Source organism: Engraulis encrasicolus, chromosome 13 (genome assembly GCF_034702125.1).
Source record: "Engraulis encrasicolus isolate BLACKSEA-1 chromosome 13, IST_EnEncr_1.0, whole genome shotgun sequence".
Lineage (NCBI taxonomy): Eukaryota > Metazoa > Chordata > Actinopteri > Clupeiformes > Engraulidae > Engraulis > Engraulis encrasicolus.
The window spans coordinates 16,340,544-16,355,543 of record NC_085869.1 but is presented as its reverse complement, the minus strand read 5'-3'; the positions used below and the strand labels follow the sequence as shown (position 1 = coordinate 16,355,543).

Here is a 15,000-nt window from a genome sequence, read left to right as displayed (position 1 = left end):
CAATATGATCACAAACACACACAATTGTATCACACACACGCACAGTGACACACACAGAGACCCACACACACACTCAGAGACACACACACACACACACAACACAGGTGATACTGACTAGCTCTTCCACCAAACCGCCGCCGCCTCGCCCTGGAGAGACTCCCTGGATCAAAGGCGCCATTTTCCAGCAAATTAGGCTTCATCCTCCAGGGAGCGGCGCTCAAGTGGGGGGGATCAGGGCAGCCATGACACGCCACAGTTACCACAGCGATAGAGCTAAAGCCGCGCTATGCTACGCTATGCTATGCTGGGTTATGTTATGTTATGTTATGCTATGCGCGCTACGCTGTGCTACACAGTACTGTGCTGCACCCCTGCCTGCCTGCCCACACATAGTACTTCGTAGATGAAGCACGGCGCAGACACGCAGGGCGGGCCAGCTCAGACATGCCTGACTGACTGACACACACACACACACACACACACACACACACACACACACACACACACACACACACACACACACACACACACACACACACACACACACACACACACACACACACACACACACACACACACACACACACACACACACACACACACACACACACACACACACACACACACACACACACACACACACATGTCATCTGATGACGACAGAACAATAGGCGGCCCAGCTGTAGGAGCTGCTCTTCCACCCAGAACCAAACTGTGTGTGTGTGTGTGTGTGTGTGTGTGTGTGTGTGTGTGTGTGTGTGTGTGTGTGTGTGTGTGTGTGTGTGTGTGTGTGTGTGTGTGTGTGTGTGTGTGTGTGTGTGTGTGTGTGCAAGAGAGAGAGAGAGTTGTTTTTCTGTCTTTCTGTCAGGTGTGTAGGTGGGTGAGCACAGAGAAAAGCTTCCATTCCCTAGCCTCTGAACTACTGCCCAACTCTAACACACCTGAACATGGTGATTTACAACAACAATAATAGTAGCACCACACCTAATCTACTGGAACACCTGATCATGATGACCAGTCAATAGTACAATATTCGTAAGGGATAGCGGCCGACGAGGTGACTAAATCCACAAAGTTAATGGCGAGGCACCGGCTCAAAACGTTATTCCACTTATCTGCTGCAGGGTATTTTTAAAAGTCTATTACTGTCTGTAAAGTTGTAGGAACCATGCTAACTGCACCGGAATCTTTTGAGCAAGATGGACTACGGACGTGAAACTTAGCCGCGTCTAGAATCTTAGAATGCTGACGTTGTGTTTTTTTGTTTTTTTTCGTACACAATGTGCATGGTTCCGATATCGTTATCCCTTAGATACCATCGGCCTTCCAAACGAAGATTCTATGTATGTCTAACTTTCACGCACGCGTGGCACCTGACTGGTTCCACAGAGTTAATGTTCTCCTTATCAGCCAATCAGAAAATAGAATTCCGTTGCGTAGGCAGATAATGTATAACATATTAACAACACTAGACCTGAATAAGAGAAGAGGACATGACGTAGACCACCCATACTGGTTAACACCAATGATCTCACAAGACTCAAAAGCAATCCGGGAACAGAGGGCGGTAATGTTCCTCTAAAGCTATACCAGAGATTCTTTAAGTATATAGAGATATGCCAATGTAATATTTTGCTATGGGCACCTAACATGACCAGGTTCCGGTCTGCCTAAAGGGGCGTGTCATAATACTCCTAGCATTGAATAGAACAGTCCTTAGGTCTGCCTAGGTCCCCCCCTTGCAATAATAGAACCCGGAAACAATGGGCCAATGGATCCTCTCTCTCTCTAATCTCTCTGGCTATACTAGTCAGTGTGGGATTTCAAGACACACCGTGAACAGTGCTCCTGTAAAGGGGAAGCTGATGCGTTGTCAATAAACCAATCAATCAATCAACTTGTATAAGGATCAATGACGTTTGGTTTTTCAGACGTCAGGTAGTACAACAACAATGCCCATAAATTAATGTGCTGCTACTAAAATAGGGGCAGCCGTGGCCTAGTGGTTAGAGAGTTGGTCTTTCAATCTAGGGGTGGCCGGTTCGAATTCCCCCAGACCTCCCCCTACATCTCCATCCATGGCTGAAGTGCCCTTGAGCAAGGCACCTAACCCCACATTGCTCCAGGGACTGTAACCAATACCCTGAAAAAGAATAGTTGTAAGTGGCTTTGAATCAATGAACGTGCAGTGTAATGTAATGTAATGTAAAATGGCATGTTCTGATAGGGATAAGGAAGACGGTGTCAAGATACCGTGTTACAGCCAGGACACATCTGAGAGACCCATGTGATCTTCACTCTGCTGACTAAAACAGGGAGCTCTGCCTCCGGCTTTGCCTGACAGTGAATGGACATAAAAGGCCAACACAGACCTGTAAAGTGTGTGTGTGTGTGTGTGTGTGTGTGTGTGTCTAGAAAGTCAACTTCAGAGGTGTGTGTGTGTGTTTTTATACAGTATGTTGGAACTGGTCTGTGTGTGTGTCTGTCTGCGTTTGTGTGTAAGTGCTCTCATGTGTGAGTGTGTGTGTGAGTGTGAGTGTGTGTGTGTCAAGTGGAGCCTTTCCTGCGCTGCAGTAAATGTGCTATTTAATTATTTATCTGCAGTGTGCACACAGCAGCCAGGGGGGTCAAGAGGAGGCCAAAAGCAGGCAAGGGCGAAACGGGAGATATCCTATCTGATCTCATAGCTCCCCGGCCTTTGAAGCAGAGAATACCAAATACAGTATGTCTGCGGCTGTGTGTGTGTGTGTGTGTTGGAATCTCTGTATGCATGTGTGTGTGAGTGTGTGTGTGAGTTGGAATCTCTGTATGCATGTGTGTGTGTGTGTGTGTGTGTGTGTGTGTGTGTGTGTGTGTGTGTGTGTGTGTGTGTGTGTGTGTGTGTGTGTGTGTGTGTGTGTGTGTGTGTGTGTGTGTGTGTGTGTGTGTGTGTGTGTGTGTGTATGTGTATGAGTGTGTGTATGAGTGTGTATGAGTGTGTGTATGAGTGTGTGTGTGTGTGTGTGTGTGTGTGTGTGTGTGTGTGTGTGTGTGTGTGTGTGTGGGCCTGTGAGTGTTTTCTTGTGTGATGTGAGCATGTGTGTGACCGCCTGCTCATGTAAAACCAAATAACAAAAAAAAGAAAAATTTAATGGAAATTCCAATGAAAGAACAAGAAAAAAAGATGAAAAATAAATGAATTCCAACAGGGGTAAAATGCTCAAAACCAGAAGCTCTCCTGAACAGAAGTGTTCAGCAATTCAATTCGGGGGACAAAAAATGCTCCTCGTGCCTGTTTGACAACACACGCCTCTTAGCCAAAAAGTGGCTTCAGTGCGTCAAAGCTAAACCGCCAAAACACCTGGTTTGGACTGAAGAGACAACACACTCTAGAGTAATTAGGGCTATATTCACAGAGAGAGAGAGAGAGAGAGAGAGAGAGAGAGAGAGAGAGAGAGAGAGAGAGAGAGAGAGAGAGAGAGAGAGAGAGAGAGAGAGAGAGAGAGAAAGAAAATGAGAGAAATGGACAGGGAGACAGAAAGAAAGAACGAGAAAGAGAGCGAGAGAGAGAGGGAGAAAGAGAGCGAGAGATGAATGAAGAGAGAGAAGGCGGATCGGGGAGTCGGAAATAGAGTCACAACAAGTGGAAGATTGTGAGATACCGTATGAGTGGACTAATACAATAAAACAGTTAAATTACACAGAAACCTGAGGTAAAGACCACAAAACTAAGGAGGGCGAGGGAGAAAAAAGGGAGTTAGAATAAAGAAGGAATGGCAAAAATGACAAAAAAAGGAATGTGAAGAATGTCAGAGTGACAAAGGTAAGAACAAGTCACAAACAAACCAGGACAAAGGGGAGGGAATAGAATGATCGGGAAAAGAGATAAAACGAAGCGAAGAAAAAAGGGATGAGAGGCATAGAGAGGTGTAAAAGAAAGAGAAGCAACGAGGGACTAGGAGACTGACAAGAGAAGGGGTACAACACTCACCCTCGGCTCCCAGAGACAGGTCGTCTTCAAAGCTACAGCCATTTCTGGAGACCCCTGTGGAAGCCATAGCATAGCACACCCACTTAGTTTGAATCCCATAGCATAGCATAGCACAGCACAGCATAGCATGCCTACTTAGTTGAACTCCCATAGCATAGCATAGCATACCCACTCACTTCAACTCCCATCGCATAGCATACCCACTTCATTCATTTTCATTCATTCGGTACACACACACACAAGAACATACACACGAACACACACACAAACACACACACAGAGACGAACGAACAGCCACAGACACACACACACACACACACACACACACACACACACACACACACACACACACACACACACACACACACACACACGAACACACACACGAACACACACACACACACACACACACACACACACACACACACACACACACACACACACACACACACACACACACACACACACACACACACACACACCACACACACACACACACACACACACACAAACACACACACACACACACGAACAAACACGAACAGACACACATACACAGACGAACGAACGGCCACACACACACACACACACACACACACACACACACACACACACACACACACACACACACACACACACACACACACACACACACACACACACACACACACACACACACACATACACACACACATACACACACACACACCTAACTCCTAGACACCCAACACAAAGTAAAACACCAAACACACACAACGCCTAGCCTACACACACACACAGACGAACGAACGGCCACACACACACACAGACGAACGAACGGCCACACACACACACTTACGAACGAACGAACGAACGAACGAACACACACACACACACACACGCCTAACTCCTAGACACCCAACACAAAGTAAAACACCAAACACACACAACGCCTAGCCTACACACACACACAGACGAACGAACGGCCACACACACACACAGACGAACGAACGGCCACACACACACACTTACGAACGAACGAACAAACACACACATACACACACACAACGCCTAACTCCTAGACACCTATGCACAAGCTCCTGGTTCCGTTCCGTTCAGCTCCATTCCATTCCACGTGAAAACGAAAGGCAAACATTTACGCCCCGCTGCTGAGACCGTTTTCATTGCAGCTCCACTTACATGCCGAGCGATCACGAGACAGTATCAGCTTCCCCGAGTGTGTGAACGCAAGAACACACACTCTCACAAACCACTCAAGTGGTCCACGTTGCCTCTCTCTCTCTCTCACTCACACACACCTTTGCCTGGGCAGCCCTCCTCCAGGAATGAGTCTCAGCCTCATTGCAACATTGTGTGCACCGTGTGTGTGTGTGAGAGAGGGGGACAGAGAGGGAGAGACGGGGACAGAGAGAGCGAGAGAGATAGAGAGCGAGAGAGCGAGAGAGAGATCTGTGTGTGTGTGTGTGTGTGTGTGTGTGTGTGTGTGTGTGTGTGTGTGTGTGTGTGTGTGTGTGTGTGTGTGTGTGTGTGTGTGTGTGTTCGTGTGTGTGCGCGCTCTTGGTGAGTGCACTCCAAAGTTCAACAGGTGTGGTGCAGTGGGTGGGTTGCCAGGTTGGAGCAGCAGCAGCAGCAGCAGCAGCGTCATTTGACAGGTAGCTCAGCTCAGCTCAGCTCCTCTAGCGTTGAGTAACACCCTCACTGCAGCTTAACCAGCGCAAGCAAACAGACACACAGACAGACAGGAGTTGTGAAAGCGCAGGAGGAGGAACACGTTCCAACATAGCTCGAAGGACACCAACACACGCACACACACACAAATGTATAACCCACACACATGCATGGAAACATGAATACCACACAAACACACTTACTGTACATACAAACACACTTACATACACGGAAACATGGAAAATGCATACCACACACACACCTGTCTCTTTCTCTCTGTCTCACTCTCACACACACACAAAACATGGTGTCACACACACACACACACACACACACACACACACACACACACACACACACACACACACACACACACACACACACACACACACACACACACACACACACACACACACACACACACACACACACACACACACACACACACACACACACACACACACACACACACACACACTGAGTCTTACCCTTCGTTGGTGTGCTACTCTGTTCATCCAGAGAAGCCCCCAGGGGAGTCCTGCCAAGACAATAGAGAGACGTCACCAGCAGAACACACACACGCACACGCACACGCACACGCACACGCACACTTTACATAAACGCTCAAACTCTCACAAACACACTCCACACAAATACACGCTTTACATAAACACACGCACGCATGCACGCACACAACCAGCAGCCCAGCCCACAGTTCATACCGAGACAGCAATTAAACTCATGTTTCAACAGACAGCCCACACACTTAACAGCTCCACACACCCGGAGAGTTAACACTGGCGCCACACCATATCTAATACCACAGCAACAAGTATCTACAATTGATAGACATACAGGCACATACAGTACTCAGAGACAGACATACTTATGTACAGACAGACAGACAGACAGACAGACAGACACACACACAAACACACATGCACGGCCACAGACACATACAAACATGGACACTCTGCACCTTTCACTGTCTTTGAGACACACACAGACACAAAGACACACAGACACCTGTTAAGGATCCAACCAAACGGAACCACACAGACAGAGACACACAGAGTCACAGAGACACACAGAGACACAGAGACACACAGAGACACACAGAGACACACAGAGACACACAGAGACACACAGACACACAGACACACAGACACACAGACACAGAGACACACACACAGACACAGAGACACACACACAGACACAGAGACACACACACAGACACAGACACACAGACACACACACAGACACAGACACACACACAGACACAGACACACACACAGACACAGACACACACACAGAGACAAACACACACACACACACACACACACACACACACACACACACACACACACACACACACACACACACACACACACACACACACACACACACACACACACATACACACACACACACACACACCACCATGAAACAGCTGGCCGGCACAGTCCTTTGTGCCTTGCAAAACTCACACTCTGCCACCTTCAAACTCTCCTGTCACCTTCATGAAGCCAGACTGTCACGCTTTTGGAGTTGACTCTATAGTCCAAGTTGTGAGAAAAAAAGCAGCAGCCGCAGCCAGCAGCGATTCCATGCAACCGTCAGTCCTTTTTTTTAGGTTAAAAATAACTCAAGTGACCAAAGCAACGCGTTACATAGTCATTACACAATACAGCCGCCGCAGTGATCGAGCGGGGTCGACAACCTATTGCTCAAATGCCTTCCTGCGAAAGGCAAAAAAAAAGAAAGACAGAATGACAAAAAAGGAGAAGAAAAAAAACGAGCTGACTGCTAGTTTTCAATGTTGGTTGAGGCGAGAAGAATCATGACGGCATGCGTGGCGTGTCTTGGTGATCCATTGCCCCCCCGAGACACCTCTTGCAGTCTGCGCGACCGTGCAAAGACTAGCGCGACAACCAGGGCAAGTCTCGGCCAATGTCGCGACTATTGACACAAGACGGTGAGTGACAGCCAATCAAGTTTACAGAAAGGCCAGCCAAAAAAAAAATCCCGCCTACCCACACCTCCCGTCAGTTATGTACACTCCTGAGACTACTGTGGACTGGAGGTGCAAATGGAAAGGATGTTTGTCTGGGAGTAAAAGCTATTTGACTGAACTGACAACACCGGTTCAGTTGTCTTCCTTCTTCGTCTTCAAGAGAAAAGAAAGACAAAACTTGTCAAACAAGGAAATCGGAGGATGCCGCCTGATGAAAAAGGATCCCATAGGACAGCTGACTGGTGTGATCTGCTTGTCTGTTTGTCAAACTACTTTCACTTTGAAATGTGTTCCATATGTTATGCATTGCCAACACTAAATGCACTTTCACATAACCAAATGGGGAAAGGGATTAAACAGCCTATTTTTGAAGAATATGCAGTAAAGTGGAAAGAGAAGCAATGATTCTAAGCCTGAAATTACTTGATATATTTGACGTTTGCCATCAGTCACTATGAATGACACTTCTCCAGCCCTGAAAAAAAAGCCTGGAACAATATCAATTGTGAAAAGAAAATGCTCAGGGCCAAAATGCTCAATGTTGATTTTTGACAGGGTATTGGTTACAGTCACTGGAGCAGTGTGAGCTTAGGTGCCTTGCTCAAGGGCTCTTTAACCACGGAGGGAGGAAGTAGTAAGGATGGGGATTGAACCTGCAACCATATGATCTACAGTCCAGCTCCCTAACCAATACACCTCAGCCGTCCAGATTAAATAAGATAATTCATTAATATGCGAAGGTAGATTTGGGCAACAAATACGTGACAAAAGCCACAGATGTAGAAGGAAGGGTTTTTTTTGCTTCAAGGTTCTCACTTTCAGACATTTTTTTTAACATTCTGAAGGGTGTTAAGGGTTTCTGGTCCCTGCCTTGCATGGCAGGGTTTTTTACTTCCTAAAGCTGGGATTGAAAGCTCTGCTAAGAGGAACATGGCTGCTCTACCGAGGCCAAGTGTGAAAAGTTTGGAACCTTCTGAGTGAGCAGGACTGGTTAGGCCTTCATCTCCGCCCAACTAGGACTTTTGTGCAGAATTGTTGCACACCTCCTTTCATACTGGGTTCCAAAAAAGTCCAGAGTCTTAGACTAACCCCTGAGGTCACCAACGTTGGAGATAAGAACGCTTCCACACGCTATCCACATTTGCAACATGAAAACATTGCAAATGTGGACAGTGAGCGGGACCTTTCTTGTATCTAACTAGGACTAACACAAACAGGCAGGACATGCTACATTCATCCTCTATGAATGAATGAAAAAAAAAGAATAAGAACAGATACGGCAGTATCGTGGCTAAGATATGAATTTAAATGAAAACTGGAGGGAAGGCAACACAGCGGGAAAGGTAGAAAGAGAGAGATTCAGTCAAACAGCGGAAAGGGGTAAAGAGAGAAAAAGGTGAGAGTGAATGGGGATGAAGGAAAGAGACTAGAATTAAAAGAGGGAGAGAGAGAGTGAGAGAGAGTGAGAGTGAGAGTGAGAGTGAGAGTGAGTGAGAGAGAGAGAGAGAGAGAGAGAGAGAGAGAGTGTGAGAGAGAGAGTGAGCAACTGAGTCAGGCAGAAAGAAAGAAAGAAAGAAAGAAAGAAAGAAAGAAAGAAAGAAAGAAAGAAAGAAAGAAAGAAAGAAAGAAAGAAAGAAAGAAAGAGTAGCACAGTAGAGAGAGAGGGCACACAAAAGATAGAGATTCCTCTTACTGGGAGGCTTTAGAAAATCCTTGATGTTCCGTGTTCACTCGGCCTGTCTGGCTGCTTAGTATGCCAGTGAAACTGTTAACATTGTTCTGCTCATTTGCATGCCAATGTACAGAGTTGCATAGATTTCATGTTTACTAACAGCGCGCCTGCGCACGGCGACAAGGGGCAGAAAGGCTTCTACGGCCATAGAAAAACAGTATACAGCTCTGTTAAAATCTACGTGTGTTACTTTTTGTTATTTTGCTAGTTGCTCTTTTTTAAATAAAAAACGGCCGGTAAGCACTCTCCCGACCCATCCCCAATCGTAATTTTGCCACCTAGAGCCTTTCCTAGGTCTAGGTTTCATGATAAAAAGGCAGAATATTTACTGTGCTAATAGCATTACATCTGATGGCTGCCAATGGGCTGACACTGATGTTGGTAAAATGTGCTTGATCAAAGGTGATAACGTTTCTTCTCCGATGTTTTTGTACACTACATTGAGGAAAAAGGGGGGGGGGGGGATAAGCGAGAAGGCCGCACATAAACCCACCTGCAATCCTGCAGCCAGCTCGCTATTTTGTTGGGTATCTGACCTATAGAGAAGAAGGCAAACAAAAAGGAAACAAAACGTCAACAAACATCAAACCTATAGAAAAGGAAACAAACGTCAAAAAGGAAATTACATCAAAATGAACTACAGTGTGAAATCCTGGAGCCAGTACAGTATGCTGCCATTATGCAAAAAAAAGTGAAAAGAAAAGAATGATAACAAATGTGAACATGTCAGGGTGAGAGTAGGTTCGCACACTGAATAAGCACAAGGAGCACCTCCCTATTTCTTATTCATATTTCTGAACATCTGGAGCACAATAATATCCTCACATCTCAACGAATGTGAATATAAAAAGACCCCTTTTTTGTAGAAGAAGATACCGCACACTTGTCCATCGTGCTGCAATTTATTTACAAAACAACGTTTCGGCCCGTCTGGCCTTTCTCAAGTTTGTAAATAAATTGCAGCACGATGGACAAGAGTGTGCGGTATCTTCTTCTACAAAATTGATCTTGCACCCGCTACCTGCACCTCGAAACCTCTGGTGTGCGTTGGTTACCTCCTTCAAAATATAAAAAGACCCTAACATGAACTACAGTGAGCCATCCTGGAGCTACTTGGCCATTTTGTTGGATATGTGGCCTATATAGAGAAGAAGGCGAAGGAAAGGAAACAAACGTCATTATTAGATGAAAGAAGGATGTCTGCGCCTCAGCCTCCGAGGATAGCATACGTTTAACTCTGAAGGGTTGTCACGTCAGTCAGTTTGTGCACCAAAATAAAAAAGTATGCTGAGTGCTCTGGTCATCCCTGGGTTTAGTTGATGAGAAGTAGCCCAGTTTGCCTTGATTCTGTGACAATATTAAATGACCACAAAATGAACCAGTGTGCAATCCTGGAGCCAGCTTGCTATTTTGTTGGATATCTGGCCAACAAAAAAAAAATCAAAAGAAAAGAAAGAAAACAAAAATGTTAATATGAAACGACCACAATATGAGCTACAGACAGTTCCTGAGCAAAGTAAAAAAAAGTATTTCTGTTGGCAAGGCTGAACCCAGTGAATGAAAACGGGTGCTACCGCTGTGCTGTGTGCAATCCCAACTCCTCCTCTGGCAAAGAAGAAGAAGAAAAAAAAAGAGAGCAATGAAACGCTGTTTATTGAATCTTAATCATTTTATGGCAGCATGTGTGGAGCAGCGTCATAAATAGTGGTCGAGGAATCCAAAGTCACCGTAATCTCAAAGCTATGCCTCTCTGCAGGGCCGATGACAGCCTTTTCGGGGCCAAGGACAATGTCATTTGGAAGGGCCCCCAATACAACACATATGATGTAATGAATTTGTCCCCCCTTTCTCCCTGGGCCTGGCACAACTGACCCTTTTAGTCGGCTTCCCTGCCTCCCTGCACTCCATTAGTTTCTGCTTACATTAGACATTTTTTAGCTTTCAATGGAGGATCTCGGCACAGCATTGAGAAACTTTCAGCCTCACTTGTGTCTTTGGTTTGAACCTTCTTCCTGGTGTGCATATGTATACATGATGTGTGACGTGTGCATGCATGCATGTTGGTATGCAAGTTGGTATGCAAGTTTGTGAGAATGTTTGATTGTGTGTGTGTGTGTGTGTGTGTGTGTGTGTGCGAGTGAGTGAGTGTGTGTGTGTGTGTGTGTGTGTGTGTGTGTGTGTGTGTGTGTGTGTGTGTGTGTGTGTGTGTGTGCGCATGTGTGTGTGTGTGCATGTGTGTGTGTGTGTGCGCGCATGTCTGCGTGCATATGTGCTTGTGCGCATGTGTGCGTGCATGTTCGTGTCTGCATATGCATGCGTTTATGAGTGCGAGCACAAGTGTGTTGTAAGGTCAGATTCAGATTCAAGTGCAACTGTGCGTGGCCTCGTAAGCGGCTTGGTGGGCGTGCTCCATCCTCTCTGCCCCACTATTCCCCCTGGAGGTAATTACCCAGCTCCATTATCACCAACCGCTCTCTCTTTCTTCCTGCCCTCCTCCGCTTTTGTGCCACTTTAACAAATCCCTCAAAACCTCAGTCAGGCCTCCTACCGAGTACATTTGTTTTGCTTTGCAGCAGAGTGCCGCTCCGATGCACAGTCTGAGGTCTATGCATAATCAGTGGCTACGTTCCAATATGCAGACTCCCATCCTCCACTTGTGCTTGTGGCCTCACTTTTTGCTGACACCCCACCTCCGTGGAGAAAACAATAAAGTTTCCTCCGCTGTCAGCCTAGACACAACAACTTTTGGGGGACTGTTCTTAACTCACCATCCAAATTGCAAATGAGGAAATTACATCGGGATTGTGCTTTTGCAAGATATTAAATTCATTTTCTGTAGTCAGTGATGTCATCATGAGGTCACAACAAGCAGGCGAGTGAGCAAGGGAGGACGGAAGTCTGCCTATTGGAATGCACCCAGTGAGATTCCCTCAGAGCCCCAGGGTGATGCAGTCATGTCTCTCCCTCCATCATCAGCACGGAATTCACATTCAACACTGTATCCTCCACAACACAAATGGCCGGGAATAAAAGAGCCTTCCTCTGTCACCCTACATAAAAAAATGACCGGGCATGAAAGAGAATTCCTCCGTCACCCAACATAAAAAAGACTCAGTGTAAACCACTTCAGGAATATTTACATTTTTTGTGGCCGGCATAACCTTTAAGCGATGAAGATTTGGGACTTAAAATCTGTATTTACTGCAGTATCAGCACACCCATCAGAAGCAGTCAGAGTCACCCAGCAGAGGTAACCCCAGAGAAATTCCTTCAGGTGGGGATAACATCTTCTCTCAGTGTCGGTTAAGATCACGTTCATCCAGGTCATTAGCTATCCAAAGAGTTTAGTTGTGAACACAACTAGACATCTTTTTGTTGGAGCTTGCCTTTGGATATTTTGAATCACAAGGTTTTGAACCTTAGAAGGACTAAGGTCTGAAACGGTGCGCCATTAAACAACTGGGAGCATTAACAGTGTTGCGGACCCATATCAACTTCTTCAGTTATTTTTTGCTTTGTCCAGCACCTATGCCACTGATGTGCACACATTCTCTGCCTTCTTTGGAAATTCTGTCAGGCTAGGGATTTCAGGTCTGTCTGTCTGTCTGTCTGTCTGTCTGTCTGTCTGTCTGTCTGTCTGTCTGTCTGTCTGTCTGTCTGTCTGTCTGTCTGTCTGTCTGTCTGTCTGTCTGTCTGTCTGTCTGTCTGTCTTGGTAAAAAGAGAAACGGAGTCATACACTCCAGGAATATTCTGTGACGTTCAAGTTCCTCTAAACACAAATGCAACTAGCCGTCCCTGCGATGTGAATGTGAGCATAACATGCCTGTGTTGCGTCCTTCAAATCTTTAAAGCCAGAGCTTGGACATGTTCTGTCTGTCTGCCTTCCATTCTCCAAACAAACGCTAAGTTCCTAAGCTTGGACATATATTTTTTTACATGATTTTTTTCAAATGCAAAAAGAAATATACAAAGCTGAAAGCTGCACCTGCTCTGGACAGTGACTGTCTAAAAGCATAAAGATAAAGCTGGACAGGCTAATGTAGTTAGTGAGGACATTGGTTCGGGAGAAGTGGTGGAAATTTTGTGTGTGCATATGTGAGCGTGTTTGTGTCTGTTTACTGTATATATGTACACTGCATAAATACACAGCGTGTGTGTACTTTACAGTGTGTGTGTGTGTGTGTGACCGTGATGACAGAGCTAAAGGGGATGGGGCTGTCCTGGGATGGAGCACAGGCCAAAGCACGAGACAGGGTTCAGTGGCAGTGTATGATTGCGGCCTTATGTCCCAGCCGGGACGAAGAGGATAAGTAAGTGTGTGTGTGTGTGTGTGTGTGTGTGTGTGTGTGTGTGTGTGTGTGTGTGTGTGTGTGTGTGTGTGTGTGTGTGTGTGTGACGTGTGTGTGCAAGTATACACATGTATCCATCTGTTTATGCGTGTTTCCATATGGCCGTGTGTGCATGAGGGTTTCTCTCGGTGTGTGTCCGGTATGTTCGACTGTGTAAGTGTTCCTACTGGCTGGCTCCCGATTTAAGAGTAGTAGAGGGGGTGATGTGTTTGTAACTGTGGCGTTCAACAACTACACGCAGGGTCATTCCCTCTCGACATCAGATGGCGGAACTCAGGTGTTTGTAGTATATATGTTATGTATGATATACTGTAAATGTGCGTGCATTTGGGCCATTGACTTTTTTTTGTAGCCGATGTCAGGTGGTACACCCACAGCTATTGCCACTCTTGTATGAATTAAATAAATTACTTAAGAATCAGAAATAAATGTACAAGGCGCACAATATGCATTTTAGACAATTCTATCAAACCAAAAAAAATTACACAGAGGTGCTTATTATCTGTTGTTATATCATCCTGACGTCTGCTACTAAAAAACATCAACGACCCCTATGCATGTGCATGTGCATGTATGTGTGTACAGTATGTTAGCACTAAGTATTCCAGCATGGCACCTGAGATGGGAGTAGCCGAGGGCTATTGTGTTTGTATAGGTGCTATATACAATTTATCGCTTAGCGAATAGGAACCCTGTGTTCTGATTGGCTGACAATGTGTCCATCATTCCCCTGTACCGGGACACCCAAGAAATAGTTCTAGTAAAAGGACTTTCATCACCTATATCATCAATATATCATACAGTTTATCAGTACAACATATTTTTATTCTTGCTGTTAATCTAACTGTTAAGTACGTTGAGCAAATCTGCAATCTTGTGTGAACTGTGCTACAGAAATAAAGTTACTACTATTATCAATACGGTGTAGAAGAACAACTATGCATCCATCTGAATGGAAGTAATAAACATCCCCTACCTGGTTCCTGGGCTCCAGCGGAGGGCTTCTCCTCCATGCCGGCTGCTGTGGTGGTGGCCCCAGCAGCAGCAGCTGATGAGGGGGATGCGGTGTCCTCGGAGGCAGCCTGCTCCTGGTCCTGCTCCTGGGACTCTGGAGCCTGCCAGGAGTCGCGGCTCTGTGCCCAGGCCCTCCTCTTCACGCTGGCCGTCTCCTTCCATGGGTGCTTGCACCCACTCGGCGTCTCACACTGCTCCATGCCCGTCTTGTCTGTCTGTGCCCGTGTGAGCGGACGGGCACACACACACACA

General features: G+C 46.1%; 1 protein-coding gene across 7 annotated transcripts in view; it reads right to left on the bottom strand.

Annotated features, from left to right (window-relative positions):
* itprid2 (ITPR interacting domain containing 2) overlaps nucleotides 1-15,000 on the bottom strand; it is a 72,381-nt gene that overhangs the window by 36,917 nt on the left and 20,464 nt on the right. For 3 of the 7 annotated variants that reach the window (XM_063213252.1, XM_063213255.1, XM_063213253.1), the window contains exons 3-6: nucleotides 14,711-15,000; nucleotides 9,878-9,920; nucleotides 6,127-6,176; nucleotides 3,971-4,024 (exon numbers count right to left, since the gene is read on the bottom strand). The exon at nucleotides 14,711-15,000 is cut by the window's right edge and continues 207 nt beyond it. In XM_063213252.1, coding sequence (XP_063069322.1) covers nucleotides 3,971-4,024; nucleotides 6,127-6,176; nucleotides 9,878-9,920; nucleotides 14,711-14,948 — 385 coding nt within the window. In that variant the 5' untranslated portion in view covers nucleotides 14,949-15,000. Of the gene's footprint in view, nucleotides 1-115; nucleotides 486-3,970; nucleotides 4,025-5,035; nucleotides 5,370-6,126; nucleotides 6,177-7,125; nucleotides 9,078-9,877; nucleotides 9,921-14,710 lie in introns of those variants that run through there. The other 4 variants (XM_063213256.1, XM_063213257.1, XM_063213258.1 and 1 more) reach the window with 4 other exon arrangements.